Source organism: Bubalus bubalis, chromosome 4, assembly GCF_019923935.1.
Source record: "Bubalus bubalis isolate 160015118507 breed Murrah chromosome 4, NDDB_SH_1, whole genome shotgun sequence".
Lineage (NCBI taxonomy): Eukaryota > Metazoa > Chordata > Mammalia > Artiodactyla > Bovidae > Bubalus > Bubalus bubalis.
In genome coordinates, this window is record NC_059160.1 from 70,508,011 (window position 1) to 70,531,359 (window position 23,349).

The 23,349-nt window shown below is 40.2% G+C and overlaps 1 protein-coding gene across 2 annotated transcripts in view; it reads left to right on the plus strand.

Moving 5' to 3' along the window:
• Positions 1 to 2,468: 2,468 nt before the first annotated feature.
• RXYLT1 (ribitol xylosyltransferase 1) overlaps positions 2,469 to 23,349 on the plus strand; it is a 28,957-nt gene continuing 8,076 nt past the window's right edge. Inside the window, exons 1-4 of one of the 2 annotated variants that reach the window (XM_006046654.4) lie at positions 2,469 to 2,755; positions 4,167 to 4,322; positions 11,595 to 11,697; positions 22,363 to 22,677. In XM_006046654.4, the coding sequence (XP_006046716.1) occupies positions 2,587 to 2,755; positions 4,167 to 4,322; positions 11,595 to 11,697; positions 22,363 to 22,677 (743 nt within the window). In that variant the 5' untranslated portion in view covers positions 2,469 to 2,586. Of the gene's footprint in view, positions 2,756 to 4,166; positions 4,323 to 11,594; positions 11,698 to 22,362; positions 22,678 to 23,349 lie in introns of those variants that run through there. The other variant, XM_025283900.3, reaches the window with a different exon arrangement.

The following is a 23,349-nucleotide window of genomic DNA, read 5'->3' on the forward strand; positions in this document are numbered from 1 at the left end:
TTTGAGTAAACTCCAGGAGTTGGTGATGGACAGGGAGGCCTGGCGTGCTGCAGTCCATGGGGTCGCAAAGAGTCAAACACGACTGAGCAACTGAACTGAACTGAACTGAACTGAGTATTCCTGAAATCTTGATAAACTTGGAGAATTCTGGTCAGGTATCACAAGAAATTTGTATTTGTGACCATCTAAAAATGAACGTGTACTATTTCTCGGGTCGTTAGTAGAAGGTATTAGGGCTGTAGAGCTAATTTACTATTATTTTGTTGATTAATGGCTCTTCCTTTTGCAAACAGAAAATTTCATCAAATAGTTTTTACACTTTCTTTAGTTTAATTCATCTCATGTTCCTTTATACCCTCCCTCCCATATTTTTTCTTCCCAGATCTGGTTCCCTATACCTGGAGCTTCCAATCTCAGAAGATATTTACCTTTTCTCTTCTTCTCTATCACTTCTCTTTCTTTTCTTTCTTTCTCTTTCCCTCTCCCTCTTTCTCCATCTACCAATCCCAACCTGAGGAATTACAGCAATTCACAAAAAAGTAGTCCTCAGCTACAGCTCAACTATTAAAAACAAAGAGAAAAGAAAATGAATACTGCTATACTTAGATCAATTAAAAGCTTCCTTCATTTGTAACCTAAATACATAACAAAAACATAATCAAATTGTACAGTCATTGGTAGTTTGAAGTAAAACAACACTTTCATTTGCCTGCTCTTCCTCTCTACTCAACAAAAGTTTAACTCCATATTAGTTATATCTTTTATACTGTTCTGAATAGTAAAACCATTAGTATATTTTACACTGGATGTTTTACTTACTTATAAAATAAATTCTTAGTATCTTTAAATGATTGTTTGTCCCACAGAAAAGATGGGCCAAACAAATTGTATGTAAAGCAACTGTCATATTTCCAAGAGATCACCAGAATAATCTGATAATTAAGAAAGACAAAGTTTAGTACATCTACCACAATACAGGATAGCAACACTTTGACAAAGGCTTAATAGCCTTAGAAGGAGAATAGAAGGTGATGTTCATAGGATATGGGAGTCTGAGTACAAATGGCTTCGGATAGCTCTTGCAAAGCAGAGAACTTTTGTTTTGGGGATTGGGCAGAATTTCTGACATAATAGTTCAGAGTTAGTGGTACGGTGATCAATTCGTCCTTGGTTTCCCTGGACTTTCCCAATTTTAGCTTGAAAATCCCACATGCCTGTGTGTATTCAAGTCACATCATAGCAATTAAAATTAATTTTTTCATATTTTTATTGTGGCAAGGTATATATAATAGGAAGTGGGCTTCCCTGGTGGCTCAGACAGTAAAGAATCTGCCTGCAATGTAGGAAACCAGGATTCAATCCCTGGGTCAGGGAGATCCCCTAGAGGAGATAATGGGAACCCACTCCAGTATTCTTGCCTGGAGAATCCTGTGGACAGAGAAGCCTGGTGGGCTACAGTCCCTAAGAGTCACAAAGAGTGGGACACAACTGAGCGAATGTGCACAGATGCACATATATGACATTTGCCATTCTTTGGGGCTTCCCTGATAGCTCAGTTGGTAAAGAATCTGTCTGCAATGCAGGAGACCCCAGCTCGATTCCTGGGTCAGGAAGATCTGCTGGAGAAGGAATAGGCTACCCTACCCACTCCAGCATTCTTAGGCTTCCCTTGTGGCTCAACGGATAAAGAATCTGCCTGCAATGCAGGAGAGCTGGGTTCAATCCCTGGGTTGGGAAGATCCCCTGGAGAAGGGAAAAACTACCCACTCCAGTATTCTAGCCTGGAGAATTCCATGAACTATACAATCCATGGGGTTGCAAAGAGTCGGACACGACTGAGGGACTTGCACTTTCACTTTCAAACATTTCTTAATGTATGAGTGGGAATCACATTCACAATGTTGTGCCACTGCTGCTGCTGCTAAGTCACTTCAGTCGTGTCCGACTCTGTGCGATCCCATAGACGGCAGCCCATTAGGCTCCTCTGTCCCTGGGATTCTCCAGGCAAGAGTACTGGAGTGGGTTGCCATTACCACCACTTAATTTTTTTAATGGAAATTTATGTTCATTCGTTTTTCAATACAGCCGGCTGGGGCTGGGGATCACATGTTGAACAGAAATTTTCCTAGTTCATACCTTCATCTGGCCTTCAGGAACCAAGGTGCTGTTTTGGTTTTTTTTCTTGGCAATCAAATAAGGTGAAGTCTTTCTGTACATCGGAAGGTAAGCAGGATTGAAAAGAGCCTTGGATACCCTGCAGAGGTCAGGGAGCAGCACGAGAGAAGGTGAGATCTTCCAGAGCCCAATTCCAGGATCCACGGCAGGGAGGATTCCAGCACTCCCCGAGGGGGCGGAGCCTACGGCAGGGCGGGACAGAGAAGCCACAGAGGTTGGGCGGGGTCAAGGGCGGGGCCTGAGCTGGGCGATGGGCGGGGCGGATAAGCCATGGGCGGGTCCGTTTCTGGTGACTCCCTCCCGCCGCGCTTGGGCCTGCTCCGGAAGCCAACAGGACTGCGGCGCAGAAAGGCAGTCTAGTCCCTGGCCCATCTCCATGTTGGTGGTGACCTGAGAGGAAGCCTAAGTGGGATGCGGCTGACGCGGAAGCGTCTCTGCTCGATTTTCATCGCCGTGTACTGCCTCTTCTCGCTCTACGCCGCCTACCACGTCTTCTTCGGGCGCCGCCGCCGGACGCCGGACGCGCCTTTGCGGGGCCTCAGGAAAGGGGTTGTCCCGGTGCGGGAGAGGCGCGGCCGAGGTAGGACACCGGACCGCGGCTTCTCTTCTCGGCTGCGCGCCGGGTCGCGGGGCTGAGGGATGGTAGGGGCCGGGATAGCTGAGCCACGCTGCCACCAATCCCGCTCTCGGGTCCAGGATGGCTCCGGGGCGCACTTCTCCTCTTCCAGCTCTCGGTAGCCACCCCAGGCCTCGGGATTGGAGGATATAGGAACGCTTAGGTCCTCGCCCAAATCTCACATGGTGTCGCCACTCCCCACCCCTGGGGCTAACAGGTGCACACACTTTTAAAAACACATCTTGAATATCCAAGACGTTGTCACAAAATGCCAGATTCTCTGGAATGCCGCTGGCTTAAAGACATCTATTTCCATATTGAAACAAAAGTGAAAAGTGAAGTCGCTCAGTCGTGTCCGACTCTTTGTGACCTCATGGACTGTAGCCTACCACGGTCCTCCGTCCATGGGATTTTCCAGGCAAGAGTACTGGAGTGGGTTGCCATTTCCTTCTCCAGAGAATCTACCTGACCCTGGAGTGGGTTGCCATTTCCTTCCCGACCCTGGAGTGGGTTGCCATTTCCTTTTCCAGAGAATCTTCCCGACCCAGGGATCGAACCCCGATCTCCCGCATTGTAGGCAGACGCTTTACCGTCTGAGCCACCAGAGAAGCCTATTGAAACAAAGAGCCTTCTCTAATCCTGCGGTGACTTCCGAAGACTAGAGTGCTTTATCTCCAAGTTTTGATCCCTTCTTTGTATTTTGTTGACCCATGTCAGGATCGGACTCAGGCTTATTTCTTTCTTTCAGAATTTTGCACAATAGTATCTGAAACTGTTGGACACTTTTCATGTTGAAGTCAAGTTTTATGTATAGTTTGCGTAACATATATACAATCTATATAGAATTGGCAAAAGTTAAACTTGTAATAATACATATTACTGTACCCAGTTATTTTAGAAGGCATTTTGGGGAGCCTAACATTTTGTTAACATTTTATTTCAAGTTCTTTTGGGGTAATGGTTCAATCAAAATTAAGTTCTGATTTCCTTTTTAAAATTTTTATTGTGTGTTTAACCTGTTCAAATTCTCTTGCTTAATCTCTTTGAAAAATTGAAGTTAGGATGCAGGTAAAACTCCTTGACTTTCCAGGTGGCCGAGTGGTGAAGAATCCACCTGCCAATGCAGGAGATGTGGGTTGGAACCCTGGATAGGAAAGATCCCCTGGAAAAAAAAAAAAAAGTAGCAGCCACTACAGTATTCTCACCTGGAAAGTCCATGGACAGAGAAGCCTGGCAGGCTATAGTCCATGGGGATGCAAAAGAGTCGTACACTACTTAGCGACTAAACAACAACATCTAATTTAAATGGCTTGAATTTATCTATAACTGATGCTCTGCCTTATTGATAACACTTGTTACTCTTTTTATAACACAGAACAATCTACTTTGAGAAGTGAAGAATGGAACCCTTGGGAAGAAGATGAAAAAAATGAACAACAACACAGACTTAAAACTAGCCTTCAGATAGTAAATAAGTCCACAAAAGAGAAAAAACTCTTCCATGTACAAATCTGGGGCAAAGCTGCCATTGGTAAGTTAATGTTTAAAGCTAAGATATGTAAAAGCATCATATAAAACCACTATTAATACATTTAAAGTCTATTTCATCATTTGTTAAGATACCATGATGCATTTTTTTCACTTTTTTTCAAGATTCTATTTCTATTTTTATTAGACAACATCTGTGTAAACACACACAAACATACGCATGTGCACCGGTCTTTAGCAGAGCACAGCTTTATTTGTAGACACAAAAAGTCGGTTGTGTGAACATCATTATATTAAAATGCCTATGTCAGCTGAATTTTCATGGAACTATGTGTTTATTAGACACTTGGTGCACAAGTGTAAGATGTGGCCTCTGACCTTAATGGCCAAACAAGTTTAGGAAACATTGAACTAAACAAAGTTAAACAAGGTTCTTTGTTGCAGAAACTTTGTCAGAGGTTTTAATATGCCAGTGTTCATCATGAATGCCTCGGAAGGGGATATAGTATGTAGTTGATTAAACTTGATTGCCCACTAAAACACTTTTGCTCTGAGTATCATGAGAGTATAGTGTTCCAAATTATACGATATGCTCAGTTAGAGAATGGGACCCTCAATGACAAGAGTCAGAAAGAACTTAGTCAATTAGAAGTGAGTTTTTTGGCCATTAAACATGAGTTAAATATATGTACAGTAAGGGATATGGATAAAAGGTACCAGGTGAAAGGAAAGTTAACAGTAGTGCCTGACCCTTAATGTTTCATAAATTCATAAACATTTGCATACATATACTCCAGTGTTCTTGCCTGGAGAATCCCAGGGATGAGGAAGCCTGGTGGGCTGCCGTCTATGGGGTCGCACAGAGTTGGACATGACTGAAGCGACTTAGCAGCAGCAGCAGCAGCAGCAGCATACAGCCTTGAAAATTACTGATCTCTAAAGTTCAAGTACCCAGACGCAGACCTCTAATCATCAAGTTCTAGCAATTCTTTTCTCTGTTAGAATCTGTCATATTAATTTCTTTCTTTAAATTCCTCGTTCCACTTCCTCGTTCTAGTTTTTAATTAAATATACTTCTTAACAGTTTTCATGTTTCTAGACTTTTCTGATTTCAATCTAATAGGTACAAACTGGTCAGATGAGATTTATCAAGCATTGCATTCATCAGCCTATTCCCCAGGCACAGTCATAGGATACCAGTTACAGAAATTCCCATTCAAAAGGGAGAAAATGGAAGAAGAATGGAGTCACAGGTTTAAGCATCTTTGATACCCAACCACGCAGACTCCATTAGGTTTCAAGCCCTGGGAGTGAGTAATCTATGGCTCAAACGTTCTTTCTGGATTTTTCAGCTCCGTGCTTGAGAAGTCATCCTTCCATTTTCAGGAAGGTTAGCATGTGTTTGCAGCCCAGTAGCTTTATCAGCCTGTTTCCTGCTGTTAGGATTTTCCAATAAGCTTGTTTCATTTCAACTCTCTCTCTGTCCCTTTTAGTCCAAGTTGGCAGTGTTTCTATTAATATAACGTTCTCAAGAACCATGTCAGTCTCCCATATGTATGACATAAAGATTCGCTTTATTAGACAAGAGTTCCTCCACAGGTGTTTCCTGGATAACCCCATCTATTTCTAGCTTCTGCTGATAATGGCTAAGAAAATCTACAAATCAACACCTAATATTAAAAACAAAACAAAACAAAACCCTCTATGTGATTGAATATTCTGACCAGACATTAGCAAAAGGATGTGAGCTACATCTTTAGTCTTCCATTTTCAGGAAGGTTAGCATGCTTTCTTGACAGTGAATCCCCTAATTTTTCCTCTCTTTTGCAATCTGAAGAGGCTAAGAATTTTCAAAATCATCAAGTCATGATTCCTTTTTGCTTAATTTTTTTCTAAGTCTCTCTTTTCAACTCATATCTTATTGTAATCAGCGAGAAGAAATGAGGCCACAGCTACAACACTTTACTTAGAAATTTCTTCAACTAACTATCCAAGTTTATCATTTACAAGTTCTGCTTTGCACATAAGTGCAGGAAACAATTCAGCTGAACTTTCTACTTCTGTTTATAACAAGGATCTTCTTTACTCCAAACTCTAATAACATGTTCCTCACTTCCTTCTGAGCCCTCGTCAACAGCACTTTTAATGTGCGTATTTCTTCCAACAATCGGTTTATGATGATTTTGATATTCTCTAAAATGATACAGGTTTTTTCCTACTGTTCTCCTAACTTTCTCCTGAGTTTTCACCAGCTGAGTCACTAACGTCCATATTTCTACCTACAGTCTGTTTAAGTCAGTCTAATCTAAGTGTTTTTTAATCATTGTTCTCAAAATTTTTTCAACCTTTCCCCATTACCCAATTCCAAAGCCACTTCCAGATTTTTAAGTATTTGTTACAGCAGCACCCCATTTCTATAGCTACATAATATGTAGTTTCCTTTAGCTGCTATAACCAATTACCAAAAAGTTAGTGGCTTAAAACATATTTTTTATTTAAATTTAATTATTTTTAATTGGAAGATAATTGCTTTACAATGTTGTATTGATTTCTGGTGTACAACAGTGGGAACCAGCCATAAGTATACATATAGCCCTCCCTCTTGAACCTCTCCCACCCCACCCTCCATCCCACCCCTTTAGGTCATCACAGAGCACCAGGCTGAGCTCCCTGTGTTACATAGCAACTTCCCACTAGCTATTTATTTTACACATTGAAATGTATATGTTTCAGTGCTGCTCTTTCAATTTACCCCACTCTCTCCTTCCCCTGCTATGTCCACAAGTCAGGAGACCACCTGCAGTGCAGGAGACTGCCTGCAATGCAGGAGACCTGGGTTCTGCCCCTGGGTTGGGAAGATCCCCTGGAGAAGGAAATGACAGCCCACTTTGGTATACTTGCCAGGGAAATCCCATGGATAAAGAAGCCTGGCAGGCTAGAGTCCATGGTGCTAACAGTTGGACACAACTTAGCAACTAAACCACCAACCACTACCGTAGCTGAGCAACATTCTATTGTATATAAAAACAACATATATTTTTTAATCTATAATTAACTTATGTTTCAAGTGCACTACATAATGATTTGATATAGGTGTATATTGTGAAGGGATCAATACAGTAAGTCTAGTGAACATCCATCACCTCACATAGTTAAAACTTTTTTCTTGTGATGTGAACTTTATGATCTACTCTCTTCAGTTCAGTTCAGTCGCTCAGTCGTGTCCAACTCTTTGCGACCCCATGAATCACAGCATGCCAGGCCTCCCTGTCCATCACCAACTCCCGGAGTTCACCCAGACTCACGTCCATTGAGTTGGTGATGCCATCCAGCCATCTCATCCTCTGTCATCCCCTTCTCCTCCTGCCCCCAATCCCTCCCAGCATCAGAGTCTTTTCCAATGTGTCAACTCTTCGCATGAGTTGGCCAAAGTACTGGAGTTTCAGCTTTAGCATCATTCCTTCCAAAGAGATCCCAGGGCTGATCTCCTTCAGAATGGACTGGTTGGATCTCCTTTCATTCCAAGGAACTCTCAAGAGTCTTCTCCAACACCACAGTTCAAAAGCATCAACTCTTCGGCCCTCAGCCTTCTTCACAGTCCAACTCTCACATTCATACATGACCACAGGAAAAACCATAGCCTTGACTAGACGAACCTTTGTTGGCAAAGTAATGTCTCTGCTTTTGAATATGCTATCTAGGTTGGTCATAACTTTCCTTCCAAGGAGTAAGCGTCTTTTAATTTCATGGCTGCAGTCACCATCTGCAGTGATTATGGAACCCAAAAAAATAAAGTCTGACACTGTTTCCACTGTTTCCCCATCTATTTCCCATGAAGTGATGGGACCAGATGCCATGATCTTCATTTTCTGAATGTTGAGCTTTAAGCCAACTTTTTCACTCTCCTCTTTCACTTTCATCAAGAGGCTTTTTAGTTCCTCTTCACTTTCTGCCATAAGGGTGGTGTCATCTGCATATCTGAGGTTATTGATATTTGTCCCGGCAATCTTGATTCCAGCTTGTGTTTCTTCCAGTCCAGCGCTTCTCATGATGTACTCTGCATAGAAGTTAAATAAGCAGGTGACAGTATACATCCTTGATGTACTCCTTTTCCTATTTGGAACCAGTCTGTTGTTCCATGTCCAGTTCTAACTGTTGCTTCCTGACCTGCATACAAATTTCTCAAGAGGCAGATCAGATGGTCTGATATTCCCATCTCTTTCAGAATTTTCCACAGTTTATTGTGATTCACACAGTCAAAGACTTTGGCATAGTCAATAAAGCAGAAATAGATGTTTTTCTGAAACTCTGTTGCTTTCCATGATCCAGCGGATATTGGCAATTTGATCTGTGGTTCCTCTGCCTTTTCTAAAACCAGCTTGAACATCAGGAAGTTCACGGTTCACATATTGCTGAAGCCTGGCTTGGAGAATTTTGAGCATTACTTTACTAGCGTGTGAGATGAGTGCAATTGTGCGGTAGTTTGAGCATTCTTTGGCATTGCCTTTCTTAGGGATTGGAATGAAAACTGACCTTTTCCAGTCCTGTGGCCACTGCTGAGTTTTCCAAATTTGCTGGCATATTGAGTGTAGCACTCTCTTAGCAACTTTCAAATATGCAAATACAGCATTATTAACTTTGGTCACCATAAATTTATAATATTACGTTTCTGAAGGCAGAAATCTAAAGTGTGTCCTCGGGCTATTCCATTTGGATGCTCTAGAGGAGCATCTGTTTCCTTGCTTTTTACTGCCTTCTAGTAACTGCTTTCATTCCTTGACCCATGGCCCCACCTCATCCTGACTTCTCCTTCTTCCTCAAACCTCTTTCCCTCATTTTGACACTCCTGGCTCCCTCTCCTGAGGACCCTTGTGATTATATAGGACCCACCCAGAACAACGGACTGGTTCAAAATTGGGAAAGGAGTATGTCAAGGCTGTATATTGTCACCTTGCTTATTTAGCTTATATGTAGAGTACATCATGTGAAATGCTAGGCTGAATCACAAGTGGAATCAAGATTGCCAGGAGAAATATCAAGAACCTCAGATATGCAGATGATACCACTCTAATGGCAGAAAGCAAAGAGGACGAGACTCCTTAGTTGAAAGAGGAGAGTGAAAGAGGAGAGTGAAAAAGCTGACTTAAAACTTAATATTCAGAAAACTAAGATCATGGCATCTGGTCCCATCACTTCATGGCAAATAGATGGAGAAAAAGTGAAAACAATGGTAAATTTTATTTTCTTGGACTCCGAAATCACTATGGACAGTGACCACAGCCACAAAATTAAAAGATGCTTGCTCATTAGAAGAAAAGCTACGACTAAACCTCAGTTCAGTTCAGTCACTCAGTCTGCAACCCCATGGACTGCAGCATGCCAAGCTTCCCTGTCCATCACCAACTGCCAGAGCTTGCTCAAATTCATGTCCATTGAGTCGGTGATGCCATCCAACCATCTCATCCTCTGTCGTCCCCTTCTCCTCCCGCCTTCAATCTTTCCCAGCATCAGGGTCTTTTCAAGTGAGTCAGTTCTTCTCATCGGATGACCAAAGTATTAGAGTTTCAGCTTCAGCATCAGTCCTTCCAATGAATATTCAGGACTGATTTCCTTTAGGATGGACTGGCTGCATCTCCTTGCAGTCCAAGGGACTCTCAAGAGTCTTCTCCAACACCACAGTTCAAAAGCATCACTTCTTTGGTGCTCAGCTTTCTTTATAGTCCAACTCTCACATCCATACATGACTACTGGAAAAACCATAGCTTTGACTAGACGGACTTTTGTTGGCAAAGTAATGTCTCTGCTTTTTAATATACTGTCTAGGTCGGTCATAGCTTTTCTTCCAAGGAGCAAGTGTCTTTTAATTTCATGGCTGCAATCACCATCTGCAGTGATTTTGGACCCCCCCAAAATAAAATCTCTTGTGGTTTCCGTTGTTTCCCCAACTATTTGCCGTGAGGTGATGGGCCTAGAGAAAGTATTAAAAGCTAAGCGCCGAAGAATTGATGCTTTTGAACTGTGTTGCTAGAGAAGATCTTTAGAGTCCCTTGCACAGCAAGGAGATCAAATCAGTCAATCTTAAAGGAAATCAACCCTGAATACTCTTTGGAAGGACTGACGCTGAAGCTGAAACTCCAGTACTTTGGCCACCTGATGTGAAGAGCCAACTCATTGGAACAGACCCTGATGCTGGCAAAGATTGAGGGCAGGAGGAAACAGGGGCGACAGGATAAGATGATAGGATGGCATCATCGACTCAACGGACATGAGTTTGAGCAGACTCTGGGAAATAGTGAAGGACAGGGAAGCCTGGCATGCCACAGTCCATGGGGTCACAAAGAGTCGGACATGACTTAAGGGTTGAACAACAGCAACAACACCCAGATAATCCAGCACTGAACAACATCAAACCTAGATAATCCAGCATAATCTCTACACCTTAGCACCCTTATCTTAATAACATTTAGAAAGCCTCTTTTGCTTTCTAAAGGTAATGTATTTACAGGTCCTAGAGATTTCATCTTTGGCCATCTTGGGTTGGGAGAAAGCATTACTCAACCTACCTTATTTGGAAAGCTTTATCTGATTAGCCTAGTCTTTTAACATTGGTTTTTTGTACATGTCTTTTAGTACCAGAGTGTGATGAGAATGTAACAAAACACATCTTCCAATGTAACTTTTTAGTTACATTTAGATAACTGGGCTCCCCAATTACCTCATCATCTCCAGACCTCATCATCTCCAGAATACCTTACTGTGTGACACTGCTCTCCTCTACTCTCAGAGCTTTCATATAGGTGAAATCATGATAAAACATAGGGGCTAGCCTAAAGAGATAGGATGCAGTGGCATTTGTCTGCAGACGGCATCATGTAGTGAGGGATGTGTGCTCAATTGGGAAGGAGGTAATATCTCCGTGATATATTGATGAGACCCTCTGGTTTTATTTGGCATAAGATGGTAAATCCATCCCCAGCTTGTTATAGTATAGAAACAGTTCTAATCTAAGGTAACTTACACTGTAATATAACACATTTCAGGATAAGATAGGTAGTCCAATGATACTTAGGGGTTTCTCAAATTTAGAATCAGAGTTTATTATTTTTAGTATATCCCACATTTGCCACATTTTACACTGACAACATCTAAGTTAGTCTCTTGTACATTAGCTGCCATATTGATGATTTTGAGCCCAAAGAGGAATAGAATCTGATTTCTGATCAAATAATATGAAAGAGCAGAACATAAAGTCATCTCACACAATAGAGTAAAACAGATGGTGAATGCTTTCATTTTTTGTCTTTTTAATTATCAGGTTTGTATCTCTGGGAGCACATTTTCGAAGGTTTACTTGAACCCACTGATGTGACTGCTCAGTGGAGAGAAGGAAATTCAGTTGTTGGAAGAACACATTACAGGTATTAACTGTGCAATATTAACCTTTGATATGGTGCTGTACAATGTTTTATATCAATACCAGAAGAAAACTCAGAGGAAAATATATTCATAGAAAATATTTCCACTTTAACTTGTAAAGAATGGAGAATCTCATGAATATATATTTGTAGTTATAGCTTACCTTAAACATTTTCTTATAAAATTGGATGTTACAAAATTCTGCTTTTTTTGGAATTCTATTTATGTTTTATTTTAATCAAAACATTTCTGATTATATGGAAAAGTTCATGCTCTAAATTTTGTAACATTTGGTTATTAATAAATATTTAACATTCTATCTTGGGGGAATGATACATAAACCAAGTGTTTTTATTTTTCTCTTTCATGTAATAGAGTCACATATTTTTATAATACTCACATGGTAGCTAAAGCTACTGCTATTAGTTCTGAAATTTTTATCCATTAAAACATTTCATATATGAGTTCTATCATGATTTGATAGTATAGATTACCATTTTACTGCAATATTCAGCAATCTTTTTTTAGATTGAATAAAACCAATGTATTATGAAGATTTTTTTTGCATTCTTATTTTTATAACTGTGGTTGCATATTTTCTGAAGGTTTTTAAAGAGCATTAAGAATTTTATTTAGAAAAACTGTGGCAATGAAGTAATACTGTTTTCTATTAGATTTTGCCTTCCAATTGAAATAAAAACCAAAAATAATTATTTTAAATGCTTATTTCATTTAACAGTTATATTATTCAGGGGGAAAAAATGTGAACTAACAATTATGGCTTTCATTAGGATTCTATTTATTTCCCACAGAGATTAAGAGGAAAGGCTATGGTTAATATGATGCTGGAAAAGATTGAGGGCAGGAGGAGAAGGGGACGACAGAGGATGAGATGGTTGGATGGCATCACCGACTCAATGGATATGGGTTTGGGTGGACTCTGGGAGTTGGTGATGGACAGGGAGGCCTGGCGTGCTGCGGTTCATGGGGTAGCAAAGAGTCGGACACGACTGAGTGACTGAACTGAACTGAACTGAATATGAGTTTCATTTGAATTTTCTTTTAATTCTTTATTTACTGTATACTCACTTGGAGATCAATTTCATTGCATGTATCTTTTCAAAGAAATCATTCTTGAAAAGCAAACAGACTTTTAAATCATCATTGGTAATGATTATTTTTCCTTTTATCTCCAGGCTTATCGATGGGATTATAGATGTAATCCCACTGAAGAGTTTATACATAATTCTAAACTTAAAATTGTTGGATTCAGGTGTCTGAAAGTAGATGTGTGTTTTGCATATAAATCTAACGTTTTGCTGTTTTAAATGTAAGCATATGTTATGAGTATTAGTCTAATAGATCTACCTACAACATATAGAATTTCCAAAAGAATTATTTAAAATATACTGAGAAGTTAACATACAGTGTTATTATATTGATAGCAAAGGTTTTGAGCAAATAGCCTTAACTCCAAAAAGAAAAACTCACTTCCTGTTTCCTTCTGAAATACTTACCTGAGATTTTATATTGTGATTAAATATCAATGCTATTTCCTTTTAGATTTCAAGAGAACTGTGTATTCAGGGAAGTTCACTGTTATAGCTGATTTTTGTAAACAAATTACTAAAGGTTTGCTGCTGCTGCTGCTAAGTTGCTTCAGTCGTGTCTGACTCCATGTGACCCCAAAGACGGCAGCCCACGAGGCACCCCTGTCCCTGGGATTCTCCAGGCAAGAACACTGGAGTGGGTTGCCATTTCCTTCTCCAGTGCATGAAAGTGAAAAGTGAAAGTGAAGTCGCTCAGTCCTGTTCGACTCTTAGCGACCCCATGGACTGCGGCCTCCGTCCATGGGATTTTCCAGGCAAGAGTGCTGGAGTGGGGTGCCATTGCCTTCTCCTACTAAAGGTTTAGGCTCATGGAAAGTAGCATATATAATTTATCCAAAATTAATAATCTTCTATTAAATTGCAGTTTTGAGTTGAATCAGGCTTCATGGGTACTAACTAAAATGTTTTGACACATTCATTTTTTACTTTCCCAAAAGTGAGTTGGAAGTAGTGGCTCATCTTGAAGATACAGAAAGAGTTTCTGAATACTATCAAGATCCTTTAAATAAGCATAAATACATTCTATTTAAACCTTTAAATTTGCAAAGAATTTATATTATTTAATTTTAATTTCACAACAGTTCTGAGGCAGAAAATAAAAAGGATATCATCAGTGTTCCAGGGTAAATCAGGCTCCTGAATGCTTATTCTTAACAATTCATAGGCCCAAGTGATATAATCCAAGGTACCAGGTAAATAATTCAGAATGGAAATAGAGCTATCAGACAGTCCCTGTGCTTATATTGGCCTGACCAGCTCCTTACTTCCTAAAGGCAGGCTATAAGTGATACCTAAATATTTGGGAGTTGTTTGATTAAATATGGAATTAAATGTGTGATATAGCTATATGTAGCACTTCATATTTCAGAAGGAAAGAAATGAAATGACTCCGTGTTCACCACTGAGTCCATACCATATATAGTCTGTGCTTAGGATGTGAGTAGTTGAACACATGTGGGGCAGACTGAACCTGTGATTCAGCCTGGTGAAGTCCTGTCACCTCTGGACAGGGTAGCAGTGTGACTGAGTTGTTATGGGCACAGACTCCAGAGCCAGAATATCTGAGTTCCAGTTCCAGCTTTACCTCTCATTAGTTGTCTGACCTTGGGCAAATTTCATAACATCTCTGTGCCTGGATTTCCTTGAATTTAAAATAAGGCAAATAATAGTTTCTATTTTACAGTATTCTTTTGAAAATCAAACGCATAATAGGTATACAGTGCTTAGACTAGTATCAGGCACATAGTAGTCACTGTAAAAGTCTTGTTACTAGTTTTATTATATTTACTCTACTTAAATAGGTATTGCTCCATCTCTGTACCTTTCAGTTCTCCTTTTTCTATGTTTCCATCATTGTCTATTATCTCTCCATCACATAGCTTCCCAACAAGCAGCTTATTGATACATTTTTTATGTTGATGTGTTCAGTTATGTTACAAGCTAGCATGGAACCCATTCATCTCTTGAAGAAACTTTGCCTGTCTCTACTCACATCCATCATATGTTCATTTATAGTTTAATTTCATAGGGAAACTTATTTTTAATTTCTTAGGAGGAATCCTCTGTTCATCTGGCATTTGCTTTATTCCCAGAAGACTGCCTTCAGAATTCTGTAATGCCCCTGTGCAGGCATTATCATAACATATATAAATGCCTACCCATTTGATAAAACAAAAGTTAGATGCTAAGTTGCTTAATTCATTATTGTCTAAATTCAATTATGGTATTTTCAGTGAGCATCTGATCCTTATGAAAAAGGTGAACATTCTTTAAATATCACAATAGAATAAAATATGTCTGATCCTATTTTTAGAATTTCCAGGTATTACTATTATAAGAAGTTAATGAACTCACTACTCATTACAATGAGTGAAAGCATTTATAGATAATATTAATGGTTATACTATATTTAAGTCATATACTGGATCATAGATCAATACAGATCTCAAATAAACTTTTCCTTGGTAACCAAAGATACTATAGTTAATTTTTCATAATGCCCATTATCCCTCTCCAACCAGACTAGTAAGAGGGTGGGAGTGTTTCAGCATAAACATTGAATTAGGAAGGCATAGAGTCATGGCAGTGATACTGGCCATGAGAATGGGGTGAATTGCAGCAGCTATTCAAAAGTAAGGGCCATTCATGAATTCAGCATACCTATTTTATAAAACTGAATTTTCTAAAACTATCAGTCAAAAACGATGTAGAATCAATGGCTGAGAGCTATGTGGATGGTTTAGTTTGTGTACTTCTTATTGATCAAGGCATTTGCCAGTCTCTTAGCTGGCAAATTATTAATCTTATCTGTAACTCACTTAATATACTAACATACAGCATTTTTTCAGTAGCACTTACTGAATTTAGGAAAAATTAAACTATTTACACTGGATTGTAAAAAATACCTTTTGCTCACGTTCAGCTTAGAATTCAATATTCAGATTATTTGTCTGGACTATCTAAGTATCAAAAGTACTTATTGGGAGGAAAGTTTTTAACTGAACCTAGGAGAAGGCAATGGAGAAGGAAATGGCAACCCACTCCAGTGTTCTTGCCTGGAGAATCCCAGGGATGGGGGAGCCTGATGGGGTTGCACAGAGTCGGACATGACTGAAGCGACTTAGCAGCAGCAGCAGCAGGAGAAGGCATTGGCAACCCACTCCAGTACTCTTGCCTGGAAAATCCCATGGACAGAGGAGCCTGGTAGGCTGCAGTCCATGGGGTCGCTAGGAGTCGGACATGACTGAGCAACTTCACTTTCACTTTTCACTCTCATGCATTGGAGAAGGAAATGGCAACCCACTCCAGTGTTCTTGCCTGGAGAATCCCAGGGACGGGGGAGCCTGGTGGGCTGCCATCTCTGGGGTCGCACAGAGTCAGACACGACTGAAATGACTTAGCAGCAGCAGCAGAAAAAGTACAAATATTGAAGAACAGAAGTTATGACTATTAAATATATGCTAAGAAATCTAGAAGAGGAAGTCACTGTTTCAAAATTCCATGTATAGCTCCATAAATATGTTCATTTTTCAGTTAATGGATATTTATGACTGATGCATGATTCATAACTTTAGGAAACAAAAACATGTTTCATCATGAATAAATATACTATAATATCTTATACACATGCCTGAGCATGCATGCATGCACACATGCATGCTCAGTCATTTCAGTCGTGTCTGACTCTTTGTGACTCTGCGGACTGTAGCCCGCCAGGCTCCTCTGTCCATGGGCTTCTTCAGGAAGAATACTGGAGGGGGTTGCCAAACCCTCCTGCAGGGGATCTTCCCAACCCAGGGATTGAACCCATGTCTCCTGTGACTCCTACATTGCAGGTGGATTCTTTAGCGCTGAGCCACTGGGGAAGCCCACATATGGCGTACTGTATGGCTGGAAATTTATTACTAAATTGAATTTTGTAATTTGATTCATATTTTAAATGCCGTAGGAGAACTTAAATAAATCGGTAGAGCAAAATAACTCCCTTAAAGAGAATTACGGCTTACTTACTCGACGTTTACTGAATTGTCTGCTAATTGGTTCATACTAGGTTCTGAAGATCTCAAAGTGAATAAAATACTTTTCCCTCAGGGAGTTCACACACTAGAGGCTGAGATAAATACATTAATAACTTTGAATCTTTATACAGAGCATAATGATAAAGACGTGTATACTCCTTAGTTGTTAGGGAAATATAGAGGGAGGGTCACTATGTCACTGTAAGTAGAGTTGGGGGTATGGCACCTATCAAGAAAGGCTTCCTAGAAGAGGTGATAGCTGAGCTGAGTCTTAAAAGATTAGTAGAATTTAGAAAGGCACCAAGAGGAGTGATTATATTCCCAGCAGAGGCAGTATCAGAACTGATACACAGCTTGGTTTGTGCACAAAATTTCAGGCCATTCAGAACCCCCAGAACATGAAGATGGAGTAGAGTAGCTGATATTGAAAGTGAAGGGCAAGAGCCAGATCATGGCGGGTCTTGTACATGCCACAGTAAAGCTCTTGGACTTGTTCTTGTTCAGTGAAAAGCAGTTGAGGATGATTAAGGCTATGGTTTTTCCTGTGGTCATGTATGGATGTGAGTGTTGGACTGTGAAGAAGGCTGAGCGCCAAAGAATTGATGCTTTTGAACTGTGGTGTTGGAGAAGACTCTTGAGAGTCCCTTGGACTGCAAGGAGATCCAACCAGTCCATTCTGAAGGAGATCAGCCCTGGGATTTCTTGGGAGGGAATGATGCTGAAGCTGAAACTCCAGTACTTTGGCCACCTCATGCGAAGAGTTGACTCATTGGAAAAGACTCTGATGCTGGGAGGGATTGGGGGCAGGAGGAGAAGGGGACGATAAAGGATGAGATGGCTGGATGGCATCACTGACTCAATGGACGCGAGTCTGAGTGAACTCCGGGAGTTGGTGATGGACAGGGAGGCCTGGCGTTCTGCGATTCATGGGGTCGCGAAGAGTCGGACACAACTGAGCGACTGAACTGAACTGAAGCTAGATAGTGTGGTATTGTCATGCATTTTTGGTGTTGATGTCTCTAGTAGCTGTGTGGAAAAATGATTTGAAGGAGACAACTGAAATCAGGTAGGCCACAACTTTGCATTAGAAAACTCTTAAGTATCCTGCTGAGATATAAATAAGGGATGAAATTGGGAAATGGTATTCTGACAGAGCCAGGAATTTGAGAAACTTAGGGGCAAAACTATCAGAATTTAAGGATTATTAGATGAGAGCAAGAATCAAATGTGACAGTTCCCTGGTTGCTAGCTTGCATGACAAGATAGCTAGTATGCATTCAACATAGAAAGCACAGGAAGAATAAAAGCAGATTTTCCACTCTTGTCTAGCCCACTACTCAGCACCAGCCTAAGCCCCTCTTTCACAGCAGACAATCCTGCCTATTTCCTCAAGAATACCCATAACTGTCTCCCTTAACTAGCTCCTCTAACATTTATGTACATGATCTCTAAGTGATCCCTCACCTAACCTTCTCTTTTTCTTAGCTCGCAGATGGTGAGGTGATTCCCTAGCTCAGTATTAACTTCCTCTACCTGTGCATCCTTTCTACATACTGCAAGACCTTGCTCCATTGGTTACTTCCTTGCTCGCCTCATCTTCAGCCTTTCACTTATTACTTTCTTGCCTTCTCCACACTTTCAGAAGAGTTGTCTGTGCTTACTGTCCCCACTTACTTTTTTTTGTAAATTTAAGTATGCTGCTGCTGCTGCTAAGTCGCTTCAGTCATGTCCGACTCTGTGCAACCCCATAGACGGCAGCCCACTAGGCTACCCTGTCCCTGGGATTCTCCAGGCAAGAACACTGGAGTGGGTTGCCATTTCCTTCTCCAATGCATGAAAGTGAAAAGTGAAAGTAAAGTTGCTCACTTCATGATGAGCTCACTTCATGAGCCTACCAGGCTTCTCCGTCCGTGGGATTTTCCAGGCAAGAGTACTGGAGTGGGGTGCCAATGCCTTCTCCGTATTTAAGCATAGTTGATTTATAATGTTGTGTTAATTTCAGTATAGCAGAGTGATTCAGTTAAACACTCACACAGACATTCATACACAGACATTCTTTTTCATACTCTTTTTCCATTTGGGTTTATCACAGGATGTTCAATATAGTTCCTTGTTTATCCATTCTATATATAATTGTTTACATCTGCTAACTCAGACTTCCAGTCCATCTTCCCTACTCCCCATCCCCCTTGGCAACCACAAGTCTGCTCTCTATGCCTGTGATTCTGTTTCATAGATAGGTTCATTTGTGTCATATGTTAGATTCCACATGTAAATGGTTTTTGTCTTTTTATGACTTAGTTCACTTAGTATGATAATGTCTAGGTCCACCCATATTGCTGCAAATGGCATTGTTTCATTCTTTTTTATGGCTGAGTAGTATTCCATTGTGTGTATATAGCACATCTTTATCCATTCATCTGTCAATGAGCATTTAGGTTGCTTCTACATCTTGGATACTGTGAATAGTGCTACCGTGGTCATAGGAGTCCTTATATCTTTTTGAATTACAGTTTTATTTGAATATATGCTCAGAAGTGAGATTGCTAGATCATATGGCAACTCTATTTTTAGTTTTTTGAGGAACTTTCATACTGCTTTCCATAGTGGCTCTACCAACTTACATTCCTACCAACAGTGTAGGGAGGCTCCCTTTTCTCCCTACCCTCTTCAGCATTTGTTAATTTGTAGACTTAATGGTGGCCGTTTTGACTTTTATGAATTTTGAGTTGCACTTCTCCTCACTGAACTTCTTACTGTCCCCTTACTTCTCATTCACTTCTCAACTCATTGCAATTTGACTAGCACACCTCCCAACACACACATACACACAACTATCTGAATCATAAGAGAATTTTTTTTTTACCCCTAAAGTTTCTTTATCTAAATCCATGTTTCCCAAATTATGTACTAAGGTACCCTGGGGCACCACAAAATATTTTTAATATTTGTGGGAATAACAGTCACACTTCACATCTGTCAAACGCCATGCAAATTACTAGTTTGAGGTAGTTCACATTTCAACATTAGATCACCCTACATCCACTTCAGAGATGTTACGCGTTTGTGGAGCAGAGTTTCTCATGATTGCTATGATCAAATCGAGGTACCACTCAGAAATCAAAGTGGAATAAGCAGTGACTGAGGCAGTGTCCTCTCTGATTCCAAGGTTTGAGAAGTTGTGTAGTGCTCCGTAGGTACACACATCCCATTATTAAGCATCTGTAGTGAGTTAAGAGCAAAGAGTCGGACACGACTGAGTGACTGAGCTGAACTGAAATAGGAATATTACTTTTTTCTTCAGTGTATGCATGTTATTTAAGTGTCTTCTAAGCTCTTGGACAGAAATACTTAACAAGTTATTTGAATCTAACAATTTAAAAAACATTGCTCATGAACCATTATTCATTATTTTTGGTTTGGTAGATACTATGAAAAAATTACTAAAACACTGAAAGTTTCCTGGGAACCAAAAAAAATTGGGGAACTTGTGATCTATACCTTGACTCCGCAGCGTTGACCCCAGGGCTTTCACTTTACTTGAACATGGCCTCGAGGTCTGGAAAACTGGTTGGTCAGCGCATGAGGGGTGACATGCCTGCTTGCTGGAATTTGAGAGCCTTCTACAAAAAGGGAGCTGTAGAGACTCCACAACGGGTCAGATGTGCCCTGAACAAATCATGCTTTTGTTCATTTGCATGGATCAATAAAATCAGAAGTATTCCTCGCTATCCCTTCATTTGGGGATCTTCACTGCATCATTCGGGATCTTTGACTGTGGCATGTGGACTCTCTAGCTGTGGCTCATGGGCTCAGTAGTGGTAACATGCTGACTTAGTTGCTCCGATGCCTGTGGGAACCGTAGTTCCTTGACCAGGGGTCAGACCTGCGTCCCCTCTGTTGCAAGACGGATTCTTAACCACTGGACCACCAGGGAAGTCCCCCTGCCTATAACTTTGGTGGTTTAGTCACTAAGTTGTGTTTGACTCTTTGCAACCCCATGGACTGTAGCCCTCCAGGCTGCTCTGTGCATAGAATTCTCCAGGCAAGAATACTGGAATGGATTGCCATTTCCTTCTCCAGCTTATAGCTTTAAAGGAGACAAAAATGTTATAATAACTGTTTTAAATTTACCATACTATCCTCATCATCTCTAAAGTGCTTTCTAGCCCCTCAGACTCTGCAGATTCTCCTAAATGACTAAATGATCACTGAATCATTTGGCATCTTCCTGTCCAAGGCAAATTCAAAAAACACAGTTTTGTTCCCATAGCTTATCATCACTGTAGAACAATGTCATAAAAATCACACAGTACATAAACACACAAAATACATATTTATATTTTGTGTTTTGACTAATACCTACTAATTTGAGATACCCATAGTGTCTTGGGAAAATTTCAAGCTCTCAAGTTCGATCTGGATTCAATCTCAGTGCTGCCATCACAGGCTGTGTAACTTCAGCCTGATTTCCCAAATGCAAAATGGGGGCCTAATGTCCTCTGCAGAGTTGCTGTAGAGGTTAAAGGAGAACCTGCGCAGAGCGCCTATGTACCATGTATATAAAAGGCATTTAATAAATGTTAGTTTTTTATGCCAAACAATAATAAGCAATAAAAGCAGGATTTCAATATATTTGTACTAAATATTTAAAGACTCTAGCAAGTTATTAAAAAATGGTTGAGCAGGTTGCAAAGAATCCAGGACCATCTACTTTTACCATAGGTTAAATGGTACTTTTTATATTTAATACATATTCATTTAAAATATTTCAGTGGTACTGGTTGTTCAAAGCAGCACATAATATGAAAATGTGAGTTATGAAATGTATCTACTCCTTTTATGATATTTTTAAATACTTTAAAGAATAGGGAGTAATACAATAGATTCCCGTTTATCCACCAACTGGAACCAGGTGGCACAGTGGTAAAGAATCCAGTGCAGGAGACAGTGGAGATACATTTTAAATCCCTGGATAGGAAAGATCCCCTGAACAAGGAAATGGCAACCCTCTCCAGTATTCTTGCCTGGAAGATTCCATGGACAGAGGAGCCTGGCGGGCTACAGTCTGTGGGGTCACAGAGTTGGACATGACAGCACACCCACACACAGAACTAACAGGTTCTGGCTCTCAGTCATATTAAACATTTCCAATAAAGGCATTAAATGCTCTCTTCATATTGTTCCTCATGTCCTTTCCTCTTCCTTCCTCCTCAACCACTATCGTGAAATGGTTATATATCTTCCCATTCAAATTTTTATATTTACACTTTTACTAGATATATAAGCATAAATTTTTTACCTGTGGTACTTTCAAATTTGCATATAATTAATCTGTCTACAACTAAAACTTCCCATTAATCTACATCTCTGTCCCACCATCCAAACTTGTTCAAAAAAAGTATTATAGAAATTGTTTCTAGGAAGAATATGGATTAAGTCTCATTGTATATTTTACATAAAATGACATAGAACTTCTGGTACCGAACAATTTTGTTCTCTTCTTGTTTGTCTCTTGTTTTCCTTTTGTTTTTAACAGCTTCATCACTGGTCCGGCTGTGGTCCCAGGGTACTTCTCTGTCGATGTGAACAATGTGGTCCTGGTTCTAAATGGAAGAGAAAAGGCGAAGGTCTTTTATGCCACCCAGTGGTTACTTTATGCACAGAATTTAGTGCAAACTCAAAAACTCCAGCATCTTGCTGTTGTTTTGCTAGGAAATGAACATTGTAATAATGAATGGATAAACCAATTCCTCAAAAGAAATGGAGGCTCTGTGGAACGACTTTTCATAATATATGACAGCCCCTGGATTAATGACATGGATGTTTTTCAGTGGCCTTTAGGAGTAGCAACGTAAGTACAAATTATTTTTACATGTTTCCAGGCTCTAAGACCTGAATCTCTGTACCAGGAAGATTGTGTTTTAGATTTGTGATAAATGTAGTTCTGAGCTCCTTGAGGCCATGTGCAACCTTTTTTATGGGCAGAAATGTGGTTTGGCCTCATGCTTTGGTAATAATAGTTGATATTTTTAGGGTATTTTAGACTTTGATGAGGAGACCAGATAAGTTACATTTTTGTATTTTAGAACCCCAAGGCATAGTAAATTTTCAAATTGATCAGTAGTGCCTTAAAGAGATATTTAGCAGTGGATGGCAGAGAGACAGATTTTCTAAAAACAATTATAGAATCTCTTCATCTGTATCTATATAACTATTATATAGATACTTAGTTTTCTTAAATCCCTACTTTAGATCAAGTATTACATCAAGAGCACCCTGACCCTTCGGTTTGGGAGGATTATAATATACTCAGATCTGACACTGAGATTGGTTGAGTTTGCACAGATCTCTTGCATGTGCTCAGTCATGTCTGACACTTTGCAACGCCCTGTACTGTAGCCCACCAGGCTCCTGTGTCCATGGAATTTTCCAGGCAAGAATACTAGAGTGGGTTTCCATTTCCTACTCCAGGGGAATCTTCCTGACCCAGGGATCAAACATACATCTCTAGAACCTCCTGCAC